Genomic DNA, 16,693 nt, shown 5'->3' with positions numbered 1-16,693 from the left:
GGAAAGTAGAGGGAAAACGAAATTGAAGGAAAACTATAAATAGAAATTTGGGGACAATCTCGATGAGAACTTGGAGGAGAGGAAGGATTTTAGTAAAGGCTTTTATATTTTATCCGAGTATGTTTTTCTTCCGACACCGCTCTCTCGCTTCCTGAACTTAGATTCGTTGCTTGTTCTTGGATAGCAGTTAAACCTGACCGTTTTCATGCGTTTAGATGCCAATTCAAAGGTGAAGATATAATGCCGCAACATAGCATCTCAAGGCAGCCAAACGATAGTTATGTTGATCTCACCAACAGACCTTTACTTAGAGATAATCAGACAAAGAGAGAATGCTTGCCATTCAATTCAAGGCTTTCTGGAACTGGAAAATAATGACAGCATCGAATAAAAGAATGATAGAAAAACATGTATTTGTCTTGATCAAAAAGGAATGTCTCCCACCCACACCTCTTGAACCTTCTCACCATCCATACTGAAATGGATCAGAAGTTAAGATAGATGTTCGGGGATATCTCAGCCATTCTTCATAGCATGTAAAGGAGACGTATAGTTATGATTTTGCTTCACTGTCCACACTCACTCGTCTAAGGTTGGAAACGGCAAGCTCTAGCATTTTTAGAAGCGTTCTTGGATCACGGGAGGGACAATTATTCAAGTGGCTAAAACTCATTGTTAAGAGTTTTTAAAGGGTCTAATTCCTTTAGATCAGGCAGTGAATAGTTGATACTGGGAGGAAAATCACCCCTAATTATATGGCATTCAATACGAGTATGCAGCTCCAAGGCTACTAAGGGTATGACTTAGAGGAATTGTCGGCCGGTATGAGAAATGGTGTGAAATTGTTGTCATTTTATCTCGATTCTGGCATATATATGTGAATCAGTGTTCATATAAATGCGACATGGACTTGGAATTAGCTTCAATCGCGGGTTGTTTTCACGAGAACTAAAAGCAAAAAGAAGCAGAAGCAAGAACAAATGCAAGAAAATTTCTAAATTGAATTTTGGTTCTAAATGTTGTGCGGAAAAGGAAAAAGCATTTACCCACCAATTATCACGTGATTAACTCCATCAACCTTGGAAAGCTTTCCGGCTTCGAGTGTTCATTTCAACAACTTAGGACGCGAGCAAGCCACCAAAGAACGCCCTGATGAATGGCCGCACACTGACCGCCCTGAAACAGCGGACGGTCCCTACCGTCCTAGCTGCGGTGGCTATCACCGGCGGCTGGAAACTCTTCAATGAGCACTGCTATTCATACCAGGCGTGCTCCGGCCCCTCCATGTACCCATCCATAAATTTCCGGGGTGAATGGCTCCTCGTGTCCAAGTTCCACAAGCACGGGAAAGGGGTCGAGGTGGGGGATCTCGTCATGTTCAAGAATCCACTTTTTCGAGGACGGACGGCGACCAAGCGGGTTCTGGGAATGCCTGGTGATTTTGTGCTGAAGAATGCGCCATCAGTCGGCGATGATGCGACTGGGGATGAGGATGCGGAGATGATAAGGGTTAGAAGCTGTTTCTTTCTCCTTTACCTTTCCCCATCTTATCCAAAACATCGTTTCTTGGATAAACTGAACTCTTCTTCACTGACTTGACAGTGTACTTTACTGTAGGTGCCAGAAGGCCATATCTGGGTTATTGGCGATAATTTGCCCTGGTCAAGGGACTCGAGATTCCACGGACCACTCCCATTGGGGCTAGTAATGGGTAAAGTCATTGCAAAGGGAAAAGCCACTTCGTTTCCTAGGTGGGTGCGGAATACATTAGAGCCTGCCAAATTTTCCGACGACTGAGAGAAAGTACGTGTATAAATCTGGAGTTATTGTGATTTGGTTCCCAAGCCTCCCAGAAATGGAGTTGGCACTATGGCCGGCTTGTTTTCCCCCTATTTTGTGTGTATGAATAAAACTTAACTATACTGTAAAGCTCTAATGTACAATATATTGTAACAATTCCTATGAAATATGCCAGAAATGGAAACGAAGGCCGCCCGAGTCTATCTAAATGAGGAAGGGTTCCTCCTCTTGTACGGTAGTGGCTCAATTCTCTTTCTGCGGAACTCAATCTCGGCTCCTGGAATACCAAACTCCTTCATGACGGATTCTGTGTTTTCATCCCATTTGCTTCTGAAAAGATGCACCCCAATTGGTTTGAGCTGGTGTCGCGTCTGGAGGCTTCGTAGACGGAAGTCGTCCCGTTGCACTTTCTCTGCCACCTGTTTCAAGTCCAGGGCGGCTTGATCTTTTTGCTCTAGAATAACGATAGAGAGCCGATGGTACGGACTTCCTTTCTGAGCATACGGTGGAAGCCAAGGGAAGATAACTTGGTTGTCCGTTGACAGTTTGTCCAAGGAAATCCTTGACTCAGTCGGGGAGATAGGCACGTTAATTGCCAGGAAATGACAACGGAAACCGAAAGAGTCGTGTTCAGGATCAGGAACATCCAAATCCACAACGGCGACGGTCAACAGTTTCTCACCATGCTCAAAGGTCTGGACGTTTAGTTTCGCCGGCATCGAACTGACTCGAGAATCTACAAATTCCCCAGGAGGTATTGCTCGTCTTCCGAAAGCCAATTTCACATCGACAATGGGATCCAGGTGGGGGAGGACATCTGGGATCACTTTCATCTGGGTTATACGCTGAACGATGATCTTCCGTCTATATTCCCTCCATTTTTGATCAGCAAGGTATCGATAAATCGGCCGATTCATGTTACCTGGTTGATCGATCATTAGTTTCCGTTGTAGAATTACAGGACTTCCACCGTTCAAACATACCTAGGCCATCTTCAAATCGTTTTTTAATCACGGGGTCATTAATATCTGCCAGGATTTTCAGGTGCTCCAAGTGCTTCTCCATGCTCCTCAAGCGATTATTCTTTCGAAGTTCACCTCCCACAGTTGAAGGGTCGGCAGCACGTAGTCTCGCTATCCGACCGCGCTCCGTTTCTATTTGTTTGAGTTTTTCCTCCCTGTCCTCTAACAAAACCTTGCGGGCCTCCTGGAAACATTGGTATGGCAAGAGTTCGAAGGGGATATTGGGAGAGTCTTGGAGGGCTGCACGACGTCGACGGGACCCAATTGGGTGATTACCGGCTCGTACAAGCCTTCTCTCCAATCGGGGACTAGTTACCAGCGCCGGATCAGGAGCTCTGTAGAAGGGCTGGCTTCGAGGAGTTTCTGATTGAGCCTCATCTTTCGTGATGGGTGTGGATGAGAAGGCACGGACAGCGGTGAAGTGGGTTACGAGAAGTGCTTTGCCGTATGTGTGTCGTAGACATTGGAGCAGCGGCCTCGATGCAAGCTCGCAATGCGTCATTATGAGGTTCTGTTTGTAGCGCTTAACTTGGTCGTTGTGATGGCGACGGAGGTGTTCTTCGTTTTGTTGTTGAGTGAGCGGCCAAACTTTTTCTCATAAATATTTAACTGGGGCCACTAGCGCCAAATCGGGCTGATCCAAAAATCTGCAAAGGCCATTCACATCCAACCCCGTTTCTTCCGCCTTCAGTCATCCAAGTTACCCCCAACAGGAACTCCACTGTTCGAGCTGCGTGGGATACCGTTCTTGTGATGTCTGGGAGCAAGTCGCTGGGAACATTGAGGTGGCTCAGGCGCAACTACAATGGGTTCGTCGGCAGCCTCGCCCCGCCAATTGTATGATTAAATCTAAAGCCCCATTCATATTTCTGTTAATCAGGCTAATCTAGTGAGCAGCAGCGCGTCCCCCAAAGCATATCACGGTCTGTGACTACAGAGACGGAGATTCCAGATGTTTCTCCCTTGACTACTTTCGCAGATGCGCATGTTGCCGGCCAATCCTTGAATCCCGATCATTTTCCAAGCCCGGTATGGAATCCCGCGCCTGCAGTTGCGACCCTCTACGACTTCCCGACCTTGGAGCCCCTTAAATTCCTCGAATACAGCCATCAACACCTTCTTCTACCATTGCGGCGGGACATACTACATCGTGCGATTGTCTACGAAGGCGATAAAACTCGACAGGGGACTGCTAGTACAAAGTGGAGAGACGACGTCCACGGTAGTGGTCGGAAAATACGGCCGCAGAAGGGCACTGGAAGAGCCCGGCTGGGAGATAAAAAGTCACCAATGTTGAGAGGTGGTGGTGTTGCTCATGGCCCTCATCCCCGAGACTTCTCGACGGGACTGCCCAAGAAAGTCTACGATCTGGCATGGCGGACAGCTCTGAGTTACCGGTATCGACGTGGGCAACTTATTATAGTCAATGACAACATCACCTTTCCACAAGAGGTCAGTCCACACTGGCTCACCGACGTTTTCGAGAAAAACCAATGGGGCAAGTGTTTTGGACGGTCGTTGATGATCACGGAGGTGAAGAAAGAAAGACTGTTTAAAGCTGTGGCACAAATTGGGCAACACGCACGAGTATTGGACCGGGAAGATGTTGATGTGAAAGACCTCCTCGAAACTGGCCGGTTAATTGTTGAGAAAACGGCATTGGACAGAATGTTATTCCGTCATTCTAGGGACCTGAAGACCAGACCTGCGCGGGCGTGATGACATATTGGGCATTAAACATATCTGACTCTGTAAGATAGTTTGGCGACGGGATTGTCTTTTACTATTATTTCATTTTGGCCCTGTGTTGTTTGTATTTTAGAGCTTGGTCAAATCTTAAATAGGATATAGATTTACCCCCAGAGTAATTGCTTTAGGCTCCATTCTGAATGCACATTTAAAAATAATAAACTCGTGTTTTGATATAATCCACTAATTTGCTACTATCCTAACGAGATCTTGTTGTAACCGCGGGTCAAATGGTGGCTGCAGCACAGAAAGGGCTCCGGATTCCCTCGCCGACGTCAACCGAAACGGAGCAAGTACCGCCGAGTCGCAGCAGTTTTTCCAGTGTCATCAATTGACCATGCGACAACAATCTTTGCCTTAATCAACCCAAATATTTAACACAACAATCTGCTAGACCTTATTAGACTGCCCTACAACAATCAATCGCCATTGATGTTCCTTCGTCCTTATTTTCCCCGGTCCCCCACACCGTTAAGCTGGTGCTCTACCCGTCCTGCAGCGAGAATGCCTTTGAAAGCCAAAGTTGCGGTCCCAGTATGGTCTGGATTATCGAAGGTATGAGTGCAGATTCCATTTTTATTTTCACAGTTGCTAATCCTCCGTGGTTTTCATACAGATATCTACAGCCGCAGCAGAAATCCCCAGAGAACTTCCCGGAGATGAACCAGATGATGTGCTATTCAGCAGTCTTTTCGGAGTGCGCACCATCGAGCTCAATCGACCCAAGAAACTGAACGCTTTGAATGGCTCGATGGTAAGGAAGATTACACCCAGGCTAAAGGTATGCGGCGTGCTGTGTATTCTACGAAGCGCTGAAGCTTTTCTGGGGTGAGTTGAATAACTGGTTATTTTCATTAGGAATGGGAAAAATCCCAACTTGCAAACGTTATCATCGTCTCCGGTGCCGGATCGAAAGCATTTTGTGCCGGCGGTGATATTGCAGCTCTTGCTGAAAAATGTGCTGAAGGCCCAGAGGGCCAGAAACAGGCCACTGAATATTTTTCTCTGGAATACAAGCTGGATCACCTCATAGCTACATACAGCAAACCATTCATTTCCGTTATGGATGGATTCACTATGGGTGGTGGCGTCGGGCTCAGTGTACATGCGCCCTTCCGGATTGCTACTGAGCGAACTGTTTTTGCCATGCCTGAAACTACAATTGGGTTCTTCCCAGATGTTGGCGGATCGTTCTTCTTGCCACGTCTAGACGGCGAATTAGGAACGTACCTAGCTCTGACCTCCGAAAGACTATCCGGAGTACAAACTCTTTACGCTGGCATAGCAACCCACTATCTTCATTCAAGCATTCTTGCCAACCTAACTGGACGAATATCTGAACTGGTTTTTAAGGACACTGCTAGCCTGGGCGAACGCCTGGACCTTGTCAACAGCACTATTTCCGAATTCTCCACCGGCCTGCCCTCACAGGAAGAAGAGCCGATTTCTCCCTCGGGTACCATACGCGAATCAATTGACCGGTGCTTCTCCGCAGATACCATGGAGGAAATACTTATCAGACTCCAAAGCGAGAAAGTCAACAAGGAATGGGCTGAGAAAACATTGAAAACACTTGCCTCCCGCTCACCAACCTCTCTAAAAGTAACCCTCCGCCAACTTCGCATTGGTCGTACATGGTCAATCACGGAAACCTTTCAGCGTGAACAAAAAATCGCAGCAAAATTCATGGCCCATCCAGATTTTGTTGAAGGTGTCACCGCTCGTCTGGTCAATAAGCCACCGACTCAGGCGGCGTGGAAGCCTGGTAAACTAGAGGAGGTCACTGATGAGGCTGTCAATAAATTCTTCCGCATTGAGCCCGGAGAATCAAGAATGCCGCTCCTGAAGGTCGATGCGGACTATCATGAATACCCACATAAGAGGTTCACCCTTCCAAGTGAGAAGGAGATTCTCGAATTTGCACGCAACCATCAAGGATCAGCTAACGCTATGGACGAATTTGTAAGCCAGCGAGGGCATAAAGATGGGGTGCGGGAGAAATATTTGGAAGTGGTGAAGAGAAAGCTTGGTGGAGCGTAAGGTGGAGAGTAGATGGGTGGTTATGTGGCAGGGTAAGTGACATTAATTGGACACTTGTATGTTCTTTTTTTTTTTTTTTTTTGATTGCGCCGTTCCTTATACCATTTTTCGTTGTAGTTTGAGTGTATTTTAAGCTATTTATCTTCCACAGATTTCATCAGTTCGGTAGAAATGATCTACAAAAATAAGACGATTTAAAAAATCTACAGAACATAGATAGGAGCGTGGCCAACACAAAATTGCTTCTTAGCTCTAGGCCCATTGAGTACACAGCAGCGACATATTTGAAAAATAGGGATAAATGATATTTAAAGCCGAATCGCATAACTTTAAGCTACGCAAAAACAAAGAATCCCACTTAGCAAAGGCCCCAAGAAGAGATGATGCCGTGCACATCCATGCCACCGGTGTCCTATCCATCGATTATCACCATATTTCTCCCATGGGCGAGCACAACGCATACACCGTAACGCCGTATACTCGCCATAAGTTCCGTCCAGCTCCCTTTCCTTCCCCTACGTTCATCCCACATCCCAACCGACCAACCAACCTTTTTATTCTTCCCTAAACTATGGCAACAGCATACCGTTTCGATACCTTGACTTATTTGTAAGGAAATTTATCACATTGCGTCTTCGCCTGGATGCAACATCGGCTTGATAGTCCTCAATCTTTCCCTACGCCTATCCAGCAGTGCTACACCCTCTTCATTTCTTTGTCTAGAGCGGCGACTTCACCATGTGAACCACGAAAAGTGGAGATATCAAAGGGAGGAAAAGAGAACAAGAGAGGTGCCTTGAGTTGGGGAACTAAATCCATAACCAAAAACAATAAAAATTATGGGCTTTGAACCGAATGAAAGGGGACGGACATGTTACAAAAGGGCTGATACCACAATTCCATGTACGGCAACATTTTAATTTCAATTTCCCCTCAATCTCTAGCATGGAGAGCTATTTGGGATGCTTGACACGCCGGTAGATGAATCTAGAAGGACTGCATGGCCATTTCGCCGGATCTGGTCCTCGATGGCCTGCTAAACACACGCAGTAGATGACTGTGGAAAGAGACCTCTTGCCAAAAAGGAAATTCGTTGATATTTGCTTACGCCAGTCCTTATCATGGCACTCGCCGTCACACGATCAAGAGTGGTTTTTGCGGTTTGCAATCTTGACGATTGGGAGATCTGTTTCTTAGCCCATTTCAATCCCAAGCCCTAACCCTAACTAACAACCCTAACTCAGCGACTGCAAACCCCGCCGAATCTCTTACAGATCTTCTGTTATTCATGAAGACACAATTCCCCCATTCTCTCACCACGAGGTGTACTTCATTAGAGCGCTTCAGCAAGGGAAACGCTCTCCATGGTCTTGGGCTTCTTGAACCAAACGTCTTACTTCTTTGGGGGGAAATGCTCTCAATGACTACAGGACGTCACTAAGACGAGAACATTTGTGAACACACATATATCATCCATGGCTTTTTTTGTTCTTTCGAATTCAATGTTTTACTCTTCAGCTAGGTCCTGCAAATCTACTCCTCCAAAGCAGTGGATGGTTTGTTGTCATCTGATTTTGACGAGTGATTCTAGAGCTAAGCGTTGGCCGTGGCAATGAAGTCTAGGGACCTCCCGACCCTGGTCCATACAAACCTTGTGGAAGAGTTCAGCGATGCATACCGATATTAATAATAACTGTGATTGGACTCATTACTTGTCTTTTGTTCATGCAGCTCAAGACAGTTCACCATGAATGAGGCCCTCCAGAAACTAACCAATATATGCATCCAACGTGTTCGTCAGCCTTGACCTCTGCTGGCGATACCAATGTTCGGATATATATAGATACTCCACCGAATGCCCAACAATCTCTTCGCCATTTTCATTACACTGGGGACTTGCATGAGAAGAATCTCCGCAAATGGCTGGAAAACGTAAAAAACCTCCTAGGAAGAGGAGTGCGTCGACTTCCACTGAAATATCTCGTCGGTACCCCAACAAACGCGAACGCCTCCTTCGTCGCTTTTATGAACCCCTCGTTCTTTTGCATACCCTAGGTTCTACTAGAGGTGGCCACACAAATCGCTTGCCGGTATCGCCTTCAGACAGTTCCCTTGTCCAAGACTGCAGACGAAGTTTCTTGAACGAACTGGCATATGTCTGCGACTATGAGAAGGGCGGTGACACGGTCACTGCTATCGGCTTGGAGTCAACTCCGCAGGGCTGCACCTTCTGGGTTGCCTCAAATACCTCACCCACTGCAAAGATCATCCCTTTTCTTAAGCTTCTCTTGCAAACACTGGAACGAATTGCAAACTCCAAAGCTCCAGAACAAGGGGATAAGGAAGACATCGCTAAATTATGCATTTCTTTTGGTTCCAGGAGGATTAAGAAGTACCGATCACTCTTCTCTCGGGAGTTGGCGGGATGCAGGAAGTTTATAGCAGCAAACAAGGAAGCCTGTATGTTGTCGAAATGTGTCCCCAGATGAGAACTCCCCAAGCTTCTTTGAGTAGTTCGAGCTTTAAGCTAACAAATAAGCAGTGGGTGGCCTCGAGTTGTGGCTACAACGATTTTGCAACTCTGACCCAAACGACCTAGTTTACCTATGCAACCTCGCCTTTGAGAATCGAAAGTCACCAGATATGCGACACCTGAAAGAGTTGTGTGACGAACCCCCTTACAAAGCCAGCAAGGATGCGATCCATAACAAATTCGGCCGACTCCGTCACTACATCGGACGCCTTGCCCATCACATTCGAGCAGCTAACTCTCTCGTATCAAACGCATCTAAGCTCAGACATTTGCTTAACGGATTCAGCATTCGTGCCATAACTACTCCAGCAAGGGCAGAGTGGCTCCCACCAATCGATGAAGCAGCCGTCCGCGGAAAGACCCTACTAGACAAAGTGCTTGTTCGTATGCTCCCTGCCAAATCTCCGCAGCTGGGATTTTACCAACAGGAGCTGCGGAAGATGGATGAAGCGACCCAGGTATCCTATCGATTCTTAATACCTTATACAGACCCAACCGTTCGCCCACGAGTTCACGCAGAGGTACAAGTGCTGGAGCATTTCCACGAAAAAGCACTTGAATTCGAAGACTCAGATCGATATATTGCATGTAGCAAACCATCTTGTTACTGCTGCAAGCTATACTTCCGGTACCATCCGGGTAACTTCGAAGAGCCTACGTCCCATTGCAAGATCTACCTGAACTGGCGTCCTCCTGATGTTAGCTTGAAGAGCGGCGCTGGTGCTGCAAATGGCGAAGAAGAAAGTGAGAGTCAAATCCTCCAGAGGGATATATTAAACGCGATGATTCGGGAAATCAGGAAGGATGCGCTGCATCAAATCGCTGGAAAGCAAAAGCCATCTAACTGGCATCCGGACTCGCATACCGGGATTACCTCCACTGTGGCAATAAACGGGCAGTCGACGGTAGTAGGGAGTGAATGGGGTGAAGAAATCGGAGGATATGATGGCGGCCTAAGTATATGCTTCCATTTACCTCTTCGGCTCTTTCTACTCTGGTAAGTGGTGTAAAGCGCTGACAATTCAATAATATTTTAGGCATTGAAGATAACGCCTCCAGCGCAAGCGTTACATCGCTCGTTACAACACAGAAAATACCGGAATCGCTGATAGAAGATGATTGTGCGTGGGACGGGGTAGAAGAAGGGTTAGGTATGGAAAAAAAGAAAAGGAAGAGAGAGAAATGATTTTCAAATGATATCCCCTCTTATCTCTTAATAACCGAGTGATCTTGACAGGTATTCGCCAATTTCCGACTCCGATATATACCGATAATATCACTGGCACTATCGAGAACACGCCTCAGTTAATCAGGCGTGCCAGTTATTCCACCACTATTGGACACAGCAGTTTGGGTAGCATAAGCTCACCATTGGGCTCTTTTCTCGAGTCTTCTAACTCAAATGATGAAGAAGATTTTGACGATGATGGGGGTGTCCGTCTATATGACTAATTGTTTGTGGGGAAGGCTGGCGCATTCATTGAGCTTTTTCGAAATATCTGACTCACGATTTTGTTAATGACATATCTATGAAAGCAAAGGAGAGATGTCCGAAAATTTTAATAAATTGGTTGATTGAATAAATGAGATTTTTTTTCCTTAGCTTGCGGCGATGTCGTCTCTCTATCTCTGTTCCTTACATTCATTTATTGGATAAATTTGCGCAACCGATAGGTTATAAGTGTTCATGGATTAATTTATTATTTTGAAAAGAGGAATACTTCAGACCGTTTCCAAAAGAGCTGGTATTTGTTGACAGACAAATCTTCAGAGCTCCATTTGGTCTCAATCCAGAGATCTTATATAACTAATAGTCTCTGTTCTGCTTCTACTAACTACTTAAATTCATATAACAAGGTCAGAAAAGAAAAATCACCCAGAAGTATGCAATATCACATCCAGCGAACACAACGAGACTAGCCATCAATCATGGAGTTAGGACATCACCGTTACCACCCTGCTAGTTCTGATAATGGCCATATATTGCAATCCAATGTGGTGACCCAATTGGACCAACTGTCGTAAACGTAAAAAAATACCTAAGAATAACTCTGGGTCATTTTGTTTTGCTAACGGCGTAGTTAAACGCCGATTCTCAGAGTAAAGGAACAATGCGGCCAAAAATAACCTAAACCAAACCAAACAATATAATGGCAACGTGAACTAAAACCCCTCCATCCATGTCAACTGCATATAAATATCTTTCCAGTGATCAATGATCATTTTCACCAGACCTTCATAACAGATTCTAGTGTCCTTAAGGTTAGAGTCTCCATCAGGAATCAATGTAATGGATCTGGGGTCCACAAGAACAAAGCTGAAAATCCTATCCAACGACTGGGAATCTGGAAGTATGGAGCAGCTGTTGTTTTTATAATCGGGTGCATTGCATAATTTGGCATTTTCGTCAACTGTAAACGAAAGGAGGCCGAAGACAGCACATATAAGGTTTAACTGCAAGTCATTCGTCAAGCCAGCGAGGGCAAGCGCGATTAACCGGATTTTGGCAGCGGTAGGAAGCGGAAGATCGAGGCGATACTCGCTTCGGTATGGATCTTTAATCACTAAGGACGTCTTAAATTCGTGTTGTTGAATTCGTTGTAATACTTCACCTAAGTATACGGATCCCAGAATGCCACCAGGTATACCACACAATAAGTGTCTGAATACCATGGAAACATCATGCATAAAGCCCGTGTTTCTTCCAGAGGGATTACCAAGCTGTGGAACGAATGCAGTTGGCGGTCTGACTGCTCTCGTAGTTTTGTCAATTGTATCTGTTTTCAGAGCAGCAGAGAGCACATGGTTGGCGTATTCACTATATAGCGATAAAACAACATCGTTATTGTCATGAGAGTCATGTAGGTCATAAACACCGATGCCTATTATCAAAATTATCTACTTAGCTTGAGACTTTCTTCTAGCCAAATAACAGTAAACCATACCATTTTCTAGAAGGTAGCCCATTGTTGAAGCGAAACATGTCGGCAATGCTAGGTTACGAGGGCCGTACCCCTCCGGCAAATTCAAATAACTCAACCCTCCAAGGCGGGCTAGATCTTGCAATCTTTTACCCCTCAATTCGCCTATATGGTATTGTACTGGTAGGTTGGCAAAGGTTTGGATACGACGCAATGCTCTCCTACCACTGTTGTTGCGGTTGAGACCCAAATTTGACTTGACGCTGCGAATACGACCGAGAAAAGAACCAGAACGTCTGGGCGAGCCCGCTGCTTCTTCCACTGAGAAAATTGCAAATGGTTAGTTTAAGCGCTTAGCCTAATAATTTCTTGATTTCTCTTCCCTCTCACCTGGATTTGAAATATTTTCTTGAGATTTAGTGGGTAGCACAATTTCCAAGACATCAATAGAGATACGGAGACGATTCAAGACCATCGAACGAAGGGTGTGCCTCTGTGGAATAGTTGTGTCAGACACTATTCTGTTGGATATGTTTTCTGAAGAGCGCGTGGATATTCTGGATGGAACCTGCGCACAGGTCGACTGTGCACTCCCATCGCATGAACGATGCGATTCGTTACGTGAGCAAGAGTTTGGGTCACGCTCTGAAAATGCGAACAGTCCACTAGGTTTTAATATGTCGTCCGGACTGATCATGCAGGACCCCCGTATGGATTGGATATCTGAGAATTGGCTGTCGTTCTCGGATAGAATCTTAGAGTCCATGGTTGCAATTGGACTTCGGCAACGTTTCGACGGGCTACGCTGGACAGTGTCGGAAGATTCATCCGACAACAGCGTCTGATTGCTGAATTGTCTCTTTGACTTGCTAGAGTTACGTCCAGGGTTAGATCCAACACAATCATCCTTACTTGGAGCTGGACCTGCAGTGCCCTGATGATTTTCATCTCCAATAGCGCCCCTCAGCCCGTCCGATAAGATTTTGTCTTCGCTATGGTCTGAAACTCGAGATTTACAGACGGGCGAGCCTCGGATACGACCACTCGATTTTTCAATCTGGAGGTTTTCAAAATGTGATTTTGGCGGTGTCCTAGCCTTTTTAACTGTCTCGATGGGGATTTTACTTTCCCGAACAACCTGGCGAGATTCGACTAGAGCTCGGCTTGGTTGAATCCCATCTATCTGTTGATCTGATGGGATCCTAGGTAGGTGGTTGTCCGCTACCTTCCGGCCCTCCTGCCTCGGTTCAATGACGGTGACGAAAGGACATGTTTGCGTATATTTTGGATCATTGGTAGGAGGTTTTGTTTGTACGGATGGAGCAGTAATATTCGATCGATTAATTTTGGAGCTTCTGCGATACAACCGCGAAAGGTAACGCAAAGCTTCTGAGAAGCCCATTTTCTTCAGACTCGGATGCTCTACCCTTGCATGGTATAGAGAACGATTGTCGATGAGGCCGGTGGAATCCAGAAAGGCAAAGCGTAAGAATGCAAATATGATTGACAGGGTTTAGGAGGAGATATGCAGCAACAATATAAATGCAAACGCGTCTGTTAACAGCCTTGGGGCGGGGGCAAGAGCGACCATAGGGAGGGAAGGAACAACCGTCCACGCCAGTAGCATTATTTGAAGCGACCCAATAGAGACTCAGCAAAGAAGTATTTGTGCGTGGAAATCCGTTTGGTGAGTGGTCGGTCTGATAACCATGGAAGACGGAGTTTGGTTGAACGTGAAAACAATCAAAGGGTAGCGTGAAAAATCATACCGATTATCACTTCACAAAGTAAAGAAAAGAAGATAAAACACAAGCAACATGAATAAAAACAAGATGCCAGATTTAGGCGACTGCTGTCATTTCTCTGCATTCATCAGCCATAATAAAATCATTGAGCAATGGGAAGAATGAAAATTAACTTGGGGGGGTGGGTGGAGGTAAATCGACATAGCTAAAGGGGCTGCCATTCACTGTATAAACGATGATCGAGCTGACATAGGGAAGATGTATCGACCGCTCTATTCCAGAAATAAACGCCGATGCTTCCAATAGAAACCCAAAACAAAGAACGCAAAAGTGAGATGCCAAAATAGCCAGGAATCGTTAATAAATCCATATCTAGGCCGGTTATGCACCCTAAGGAGAGCTGGAGTAATAGCGAATAGCGAAGCTATAAGCCAACGACTAGATCCTAGGCAACGCATGGGTTTATTTTTGCCTTCCAAACTCCATCCCAGTGTTAAAAAAAAAAGAACGAAAGCCCAAGGGGTAAAAAGGATATAACGCTAGCGCCCATGCATATTTGAAGGGATTTGTTCTTTTTCTAGTTTGATTGTTTCTTCAATCATGCTTCGTCTGGTTCGCCTTCTAGAAGGATATAGCGTAATATGTCGCTCAATGTGAGAACGCCTTTGAGGCGGAAATTTTCATCCACGACGATCAAACGATGTACTCGTGACCGACGAATTGTGTCAAGTATGGTGTCGAGACCATCATCTGGTGAGCATGTGTAGATTCCGGGGAAACCCTAACAAAGAAAAATGTAAGTTGGCTGCTTCAAGGAAAATCCAATGACGAGCGGTGTGGACCTACAACTGGACGCTTTTTCAAAGCCTCGCCGACTCCAAGATTAAGGTTATCGTAAACACCCCCCTTGATCAGTGTTATGACGTCAACCGCTTCGAAAACATTGTATACAACGCCTGACAAACGAGAAGCAATTTAAGTCAATTAATTATTGAATATCAGAGAACGAGGTATGTATATATAGAGGCCCTCACCTTCAGAGTTAATGATTGGAACGCTGGATATGCTACGCTCAACCAATTTGTGGATCACGTCAATGACAGGTGTGTCCATGGTGGCAGTAACAATGTCATTATATGTCCCGAGATTTATTTCTCTCAAAGGTTTTCGTAACTTTTGCGTTTCACTAACGTTCACAGCTACAAACTTTAGAATGCGGTATTGCGTTATTACGCTAACTACCAGGGGTCTTTCGGTTTGAGAATCGTACGACACCAAAGGTATTCTGCGTGCTCTGGAAGAGAGCATACGCCGGCACGCTTCATACAGGGGTCGTTCGGGGTCAATAGAAACAGTTTCTGGTGGAGCAACGCCCAACGCTCTCTCAACTTCTATTACAACGAGTTAGCATACAAAAATACGAAGCGGAGGCCAATACTGAAGTAAGACAACATACCACGCAGGCTGTTCAGGCGGAACTGGTCTATTTTCGCTAACGCAGCTGGATACTGGAAGTAGTACTGAATGACGTTGATGTAGTCCGATGTGGTGAGTAACCCAGCAAACGTTGAGGTCGTGGAATCCCATAATGGAGCAGATACAATTCCTATACCGTTTGGATGGTTATCAGAGGCACATATTTTCTATGCGTTGCCCTGAGCGGTGGTGCAACCCTCGACCGCATTGTAGCTTACCATTCTGCGTCAAAATGTTGAGACTCTCCTTCACTGAGAGGGCGGTGTCAAAGACAATTAGGCGGAAGCTAAGAGGCAGGACGTCATAGCTGGTACGGACTTTGAGGAATTTTCGGATTTCACGCTGTCACAGGGAATCATGTCAGCACTGGTGCTCAAGGAAAGCAGAAAATTTTATATATTTTGTCTTCTCTCTGTTATCTCCATTGAAATGAATCGGGCAATAAGTGTAAAAAGCTCATCCACGTTTATAGATCAATCAATGGTTTCCCCCATCCCGATGCGGGTCCGCGTAGCTCCCAGCCCCGCATTAGTCCAAAACCTGGGGAAGGGCGGTAGAGGGAAAAAGACTAGACAAATAAAGCTAAAACCGAACATGGGGAGGAAAATCGCTGATATTCTTACCAGCGCCAATCTTTCATCGCGGTCGACAGCTCGCTCTGGTTGAGCGGGAGACATTGGACGAGACACAGCGCGGGGTCGGAGATAGGAAGATGGCTGTACGAAGCCCGCCTCGTGACCACCCCTCGAACCCGTTCCTGCCGATGGACTAGCGGAGGACGTAATGCCGGGAAGCCTAGGCGACGCAGTATGTGGTCGGTCTAGGGCATCATCGGTCATGTTGTGGTGTAAGGGTAGAACAAGTCTGTTCTGCACGGGATAGCCGCAAGTAGAGAGAGTGGGCCAACAGGTACCGCTTAGCTGGCTTGGTTCACTCCAGAAATAACTGCTGCAATCGACGTAGTAGGATTGGGAGTCAGCGGGTATAGCCCAACAAGCCAATGCAGGGCAAGGGATGGACTTGGGGCAAAGGAAAGTATGGAAGCCGAGGGGTCATGTAATTCAAATCCGACTTCAGCGGTTGATGGAGACTATACACAAGGGCTACAGACATAGGTTAAACTCTCAACCCAGATATTAATTTTGAGGGGGTTTGGATATAGCATCAGCATTAAGCACGGAGTGCAAGGCAATGAATAGGAATAGTAATAGTTAATAGCTTAATGATACTAAGTTCATGGAGAGTTGGATGCTGTACCCCGGACCATTAGATGTTCCGATGCCGCATTCCGACCTGAAAGGAATAAAACGATAGATAGCAGCCTTTGGTTATACGTTTCTCGGCGGGATGGAATAATGGATGTGTGGAGGTATCTGGAACTAATTAAATTTCTTCCATATCTGAGCC

At 45.9% G+C, this 16,693-nt stretch overlaps 7 protein-coding genes across 7 annotated transcripts; 4 read left to right on the top strand and 3 right to left on the bottom strand.

Annotated features, from left to right (window-relative positions):
* Nucleotides 1–1,152: 1,152 nt before the first annotated feature.
* Nucleotides 1,153–1,797, top strand: HCBG_01614 (mitochondrial inner membrane protease subunit 1; the record flags this gene model as incomplete). Its single annotated transcript, XM_045428663.1, has 2 exons — nucleotides 1,153–1,509; nucleotides 1,618–1,797. The coding sequence occupies 2 exons, from the start codon at nucleotides 1,153–1,155 to the stop codon at nucleotides 1,795–1,797; spliced, it is 537 nt and encodes a 178-aa protein (XP_045290449.1).
* An 88-nt stretch (nucleotides 1,798–1,885) lies between these two features.
* On the bottom strand, nucleotides 1,886–3,324 carry HCBG_01613 (ribosomal protein YmL35; the record flags this gene model as incomplete). The annotated part of the gene is made up of 2 exons (XM_045428662.1): nucleotides 1,886–2,722; nucleotides 2,784–3,324. 2 exons carry the CDS (start codon nucleotides 3,322–3,324, stop codon nucleotides 2,001–2,003), a joined length of 1,263 nt encoding a protein of 420 aa, XP_045290448.1.
* Nucleotides 3,325–3,627: 303 nt separating this feature from the next.
* Nucleotides 3,628–4,541, top strand: HCBG_01612 (50S ribosomal protein L4; the record flags this gene model as incomplete). Its single annotated transcript, XM_045428661.1, has 2 exons — nucleotides 3,628–3,659; nucleotides 3,713–4,541. The coding sequence occupies 2 exons, from the start codon at nucleotides 3,628–3,630 to the stop codon at nucleotides 4,539–4,541; spliced, it is 861 nt and encodes a 286-aa protein (XP_045290447.1).
* A 376-nt stretch (nucleotides 4,542–4,917) lies between these two features.
* HCBG_01611 (3-hydroxyisobutyryl-Coenzyme A hydrolase) lies at nucleotides 4,918–6,815 on the top strand (the record flags this gene model as incomplete). The annotated part of the gene is made up of 3 exons (XM_045428660.1): nucleotides 4,918–5,126; nucleotides 5,188–5,352; nucleotides 5,430–6,815. The coding sequence occupies 3 exons, from the start codon at nucleotides 5,076–5,078 to the stop codon at nucleotides 6,609–6,611; spliced, it is 1,398 nt and encodes a 465-aa protein (XP_045290446.1).
* Nucleotides 6,816–8,530: 1,715 nt separating this feature from the next.
* HCBG_01610 (uncharacterized protein) lies at nucleotides 8,531–10,596 on the top strand (the record flags this gene model as incomplete). Its single annotated transcript, XM_045428659.1, has 5 exons — nucleotides 8,531–9,071; nucleotides 9,154–9,528; nucleotides 9,634–9,888; nucleotides 10,182–10,295; nucleotides 10,382–10,596. 5 exons carry the CDS (start codon nucleotides 8,531–8,533, stop codon nucleotides 10,594–10,596), a joined length of 1,500 nt encoding a protein of 499 aa, XP_045290445.1.
* Nucleotides 10,597–11,307: 711 nt separating this feature from the next.
* HCBG_01609 (uncharacterized protein) lies at nucleotides 11,308–13,467 on the bottom strand (the record flags this gene model as incomplete). The annotated part of the gene is made up of 3 exons (XM_045428658.1): nucleotides 11,308–12,026; nucleotides 12,090–12,386; nucleotides 12,642–13,467. The coding sequence occupies 3 exons, from the start codon at nucleotides 13,465–13,467 to the stop codon at nucleotides 11,308–11,310; spliced, it is 1,842 nt and encodes a 613-aa protein (XP_045290444.1).
* A 97-nt stretch (nucleotides 13,468–13,564) lies between these two features.
* Nucleotides 13,565–16,466, bottom strand: HCBG_01608 (nuclear protein SNF4; the record flags this gene model as incomplete). The annotated part of the gene is made up of 6 exons (XM_045428657.1): nucleotides 13,565–14,591; nucleotides 14,657–14,766; nucleotides 14,845–15,201; nucleotides 15,267–15,416; nucleotides 15,505–15,628; nucleotides 15,910–16,466. 6 exons carry the CDS (start codon nucleotides 16,123–16,125, stop codon nucleotides 14,409–14,411), a joined length of 1,140 nt encoding a protein of 379 aa, XP_045290443.1.
* Between the last annotated feature and the right edge of the window lie 227 nt (nucleotides 16,467–16,693).

Source organism: Histoplasma capsulatum (genome assembly GCF_000150115.1).
Source record: "Histoplasma capsulatum G186AR genomic scaffold supercont2.2, whole genome shotgun sequence".
In the NCBI taxonomy this organism is placed as follows: domain Eukaryota; kingdom Fungi; phylum Ascomycota; class Eurotiomycetes; order Onygenales; family Ajellomycetaceae; genus Histoplasma; species Histoplasma capsulatum.
This window is presented reverse-complemented; position numbering and strand designations above follow the sequence as displayed.